This window comes from Gavialis gangeticus, unplaced genomic scaffold (genome assembly GCF_001723915.1).
Source record: "Gavialis gangeticus isolate Ggan-Ray unplaced genomic scaffold, GavGan_comp1, whole genome shotgun sequence".
Lineage (NCBI taxonomy): Eukaryota > Metazoa > Chordata > Crocodylia > Gavialidae > Gavialis > Gavialis gangeticus.
Window position 1 is genome coordinate 15,154,866 of NW_017729001.1, and position 4,536 is coordinate 15,159,401.

Genomic DNA, 4,536 nt, shown 5'->3' on the forward strand with positions numbered 1-4,536 from the left:
GGGGGGGGGGGGGGGGGCACATGCATCTCCATGCCCCACTATGCGTCCCCTTCTCCAGAGCTACAGGGGAGATACCAAGCCAGAGAACAGGATCTTGGCAGGCTGCTATGTGCACAGCTCTCAGCACAGGTGCTGCTGGGTAAAGATTCAGTGCCCGTGTCCAACGCCCACCAGAACCCAGCACCAGGATCTCTTACATGATACATCCAACTCTGGGACTGCCCCTCTGGGTGGCCCACCTCTGCCTCAGTTTCCCCGTCTCTGGAATGGGAATAATACCCTGTCTCCCCTCCACAGAGCACAGTTAGCATTTGTGTAGCATTTTGTACATGCACCATATTATGACAACCCCTAAGGATTATTATTAGTCTTTCTAATTTTTGTGAGTATTGAATTAATAAAGTCTCCTCACACTGCAGAGACGCGCCATCCCCTCACCACCCAAGACAGAGGGGGAACTATGGCACCAGGATGAAAAAAAACATTGCAAGGAGTCAGGGGCAGACTCTGGGAGTCCTGTCTCCCAATCTGCTGCTCTAGCCACTAACCAAGCTGTTCCTTGGTTCTGCTCTGATGATAAGTCCCCATGGCATGGAGGTAAACTAGAGACTCAGTCAATGTGTCACTCTGCAAGGGGAGCTGCCAGGGCAGCTAAGTTATGCTTTAGCTCCCAGCCAGCGGACACTGCTTGGATCCAGCCAGCTGCCGAGATCAGTAATGGCTGGGGGGGAGAAGAAAGTAATTCTTCTCTTCCACCCACTGAAGATTGCTTGGCAATATAATCTTTCCCTAATGATCCTACTTAACTAAATTCCTGGCTCCACTGGCTGAAGCCAGCGGTTAAGGAGAGAGTTGTCAGGGTGGCAGGGAAGAAAGCCAAGATGAAAGGGTTCAGTGAGCAGCCCCCAAGCGCTCCAAGACCCCCTCTCACTGGGAAAGCGATATACCATGCTAAGAGCGGTTAATTAAAGAGGGGTAATGTGATGAAGGTGGGAAAGGGGAATACAAGACTTAACCCCGACTAATTAGATTACATCACTGCCACTGATGCCCACCAGCCTTCGAGTGCTACAGACCCTTCTGCTTCAGTAACAAGGAGAAATGCAAAGAGACTCAAGCAGCGAGGATGCAAAGGGCATCGTGAGACCTTGATACTGCAGCCCAGGAAGACATCTGAAGTGACCTGGAAGGGGCTGCCAAGAGCTCTGATGGAAGGAAGGAAGAAAGGATCTGGAAGCATGCACATACAGTCTGTTCTAACCCACGGTGGGGCGGCCACAGCATAGATGGCCTCGTCCAGCCTCTCTCAGTTTGTCCATCAACTGTGGACAGCTCAAGTTAGGCACAGCCACAATCAGTGGCTTGGTCTGAGCCTACCCAAAACACCCTCTGCTCTCACTAACTTTATTAAAGGCTGTGGGTTGTTCAGCACTTCAAAAAACCACACGAGGACCCTGGTCTAGCAAAGCACTTGGGCATCTGCCTAAATCTGAGGCAGTGACTGGTCTAACCAAAATGAACAGGAATTAGGCCCTTTTAGCTTCTCATATGTTATGCTTTCAAGTTGCACCCGTTTATAGAGTGGTAAATTATAGCACTGTTTAAAGTTTTCTTTATATTCAGCCTAAAGTTCTGTATAGCCTCATTCTTACCCGAACTTTTCATTTTGCTGGTGTTTGCAGTATCAGCTGGCCTTGTTTCCTGCAAGCAGCTTATGCCCTTGAGTTTGCTCGCATGAGGTTTCTTTCCTTTTTCTTTCACTGTGAGAAGTTTTTCTAACACAACATAGTAATAAGGTTTGTTACTAGCTCAGATTAACTGAACTTGGCACTAATCAGCTGAATCAGAGGGATGAAATGATTGGATATGTTAATGAAAGGTGATAAAGGAGACCAGTGGACAATGCTTAAAGTAAAACACTGGAAAAGGGCAAAATTAAGAGGTGTGCTTGTAGTGGGGATGTTGAACAAAGGAGTATGCTGATAGGATAAAATATGAACAATATGCTGACTGCAGATAGACCAATCCAAAAGCAAGGAGTCATCAAAGGAGTCAAGTTAAAGAAAAGCCTAAAAGGGGGAAGCAAGAAAGCTCAGTGTTGTCATCGTCATCTTCATCATCATCATTTACATCATGAATCCAGCTTTCAACACCTGTCTGGATCATCCCAGCCACCGACGCACCCTTTGCTTCAGGAACTGAGAGACAAAGTAATATCTGGGATTGGGTGAGATCCTTGTACTAAGTGTTTTTTCTCTCTCTGAATATAGAAACTGCTGAGATAATACTTAACTAATAAAGTAAGACTTTGATTTTAGGACACTGTGTTGTCGGTGTTCAAATTTCACGTTCCATTTAAGAGTTAATTGTGCTTTAACAATCCCTAAGCACTATCTGCTGGTCCGTTGTGTGAACAGCCCACGTGGAAGCACTTTGCTTGGTATAAGTCCTCAACTGGCTCCCTGGGCCTCTCTAAGGACACACCAGGGGCACAAGGTGTAAACTCCCTTGTCTCCACTGTGCAATACAGGTTGCTTCTGAGACCATCCCTAAGCAGAGAGACTCTTAGTTTAACATCAGGAGGATTCACTCTGGTGCATTTTTCCCACCATGTCCCTCACAGGAGGGAGAAGGGGAGCTGCTAACACCTTCCCCATGGTGTGAGGGAGCCCCTATTTCACGCAGCTGAGAGCAGTTAGGTCAGTTGTGCTGTCCTAGGGCCAAGGCAGGAGGGACACCTGTTACACACTTGTTAGCCCATTGCCCAGGCAGCTTTTTACATGTCTGAGAGAAGCACAAGATTCAGATACTTCTCCCTGGCGGGGAATGTCTCAGGAGGGTTTCCATGGCCCTCATTGTTTTATCCTCTCTGTGCAGGAGGTCAAGCTTTTTGTGGCTGCAACGAGATCCTTCCACCAGCCGGCTGGGGTCTACAAGGGACCTTGCACTCGGAGGCTCACCGGAGCCCGCAGCACATGACGGGGAGAATAGCATGGACAAGAGGGACCGAGCGTGAGCTGTGAGCACTTCAGTCACTCACGAATCTTGCCTACCTTGGCTGCTTCTCCTTCAACAGCATGTGAGGTCTTCTCCAGGGGTCCTTGAAGTCCCTTTTGTAGGAATCAGGCAAAATCTTAGCCACCTCTGCCAGAAAAAACAGCAAAGGCAAGAAATTAAGAAACTCAACAGCAGGGAAGGTCACTCACCTGGAGACACAGAAAGGAGCTGATTTGAGCAGAGGGTGCCTGTGAACCAAAGGTCCCACCAAGGCTGGGGGACAGTGAGGGACACAGATCAGAAGGGAAAGCTAACACACCTGTGGCTGAACTAGAAAAAGTAATGGTGACATTGGGCCTGATCCAGAGCCCAGAGATCCCAGTGGGAGCTTTTTCCATGACCTGAGTTTGGATCTGGCCCCGTTTCATTATTAATAATGCCGCCCAGCATAAGAACAAGCTGCTATTTGCAGCCAAGAATCACAGAACATTGCACAAGGCGGGATGTCGGGAAACGGAGGAGGGGAAAGAATGAGCAACTGGCCTAGTGTCACACAACCAGTCGGTGGCAGGGCCCAGACTTACACCCAGTGCTTGCAACTCCAATTCCTGCTCTGACAATTAATGACTATTTCTCAGCCAACCAGTCGGAAGAGACTGATCTCAACAGTGGTCATTCCCGAGACAGTAGGCTGCTGCTCAAACACGAGTCCATTAACCTTAGTGTAAATAGGGTAACAGTGCTTCCACGTATTCATGCAACACTGAAACAAAGACTGGATTGACTTCAGCAGAACCCACTTTCCCCATATTCCTGATGGGGCTGATCACAGTCATTCCTATGGCAATGTCCAGCAGGATAGGAGATAAACAGGACTGTAACGGGTTCAGGTAAAACTCTGAACTACATGCACTTGTATGCACAGCTGAAAGGGGTGGGACATGTTTGTGAAGATGAGTGTGGACTTTGGCCAGATTGGGACTAACTTAGTTTATCGTTGCAATCTTTAACTGTAGCCCACAAATTCTTTAAAGGTGTTTAAGCAGAAAAAAAGATAAAGTGCAGGCTTTGATAAAACCTACAGGGGTGTATGTTGTAACTATGTTTGTCTAAGGACATAGGCAGACAAGGTTCTTTGGGTGAATCTGATATCTTTTATTAGACCAACTTAAATAGTTGGGGGGAAAAAAAACATTTTTAGCAAACTTTTGGGTTTAAAAACCTGTCATCAGGTTGAGCTTCTTTACAATTCATTCCATCTAGGAAGAGCACACACCAACTGCAGAGACTTCCTCAGCCTGACAAAGGGTTTTTAAATCTGAAGGCTTGCTAAAAAATTTTTTTCCAACTATTTAAGTTGGTCTAATAAAAGATGTGGATGGGTCATACTCGACCTGGGGGGAGGTGGGTAGCAGAGTCCCCCAGGGCTCGGTCCTGGGGCCTGCGCTGTTCAATTTCTTCATCAGCGATCTAGATGATGGGGTGGAAAGTAACCTGTTTAAATTCGCTGATGACACCAAAATTTGGGGGGAGGCGAGC

The 4,536-nt window shown here is 47.4% G+C and overlaps 1 protein-coding gene across 1 annotated transcript in view; it reads right to left on the reverse strand.

The window, feature by feature from the left end:
- Nucleotides 1-4,536, reverse strand: part of LOC109290423 (somatomedin-B and thrombospondin type-1 domain-containing protein-like) — a 50,652-nt gene that overhangs the window by 13,779 nt on the left and 32,337 nt on the right. Inside the window, exon 3 of the mRNA XM_019506921.1 lies at nucleotides 3,054-3,144. Coding sequence (XP_019362466.1) covers nucleotides 3,054-3,144 — 91 coding nt within the window. The remainder of the gene's footprint in view (nucleotides 1-3,053; nucleotides 3,145-4,536) is intronic.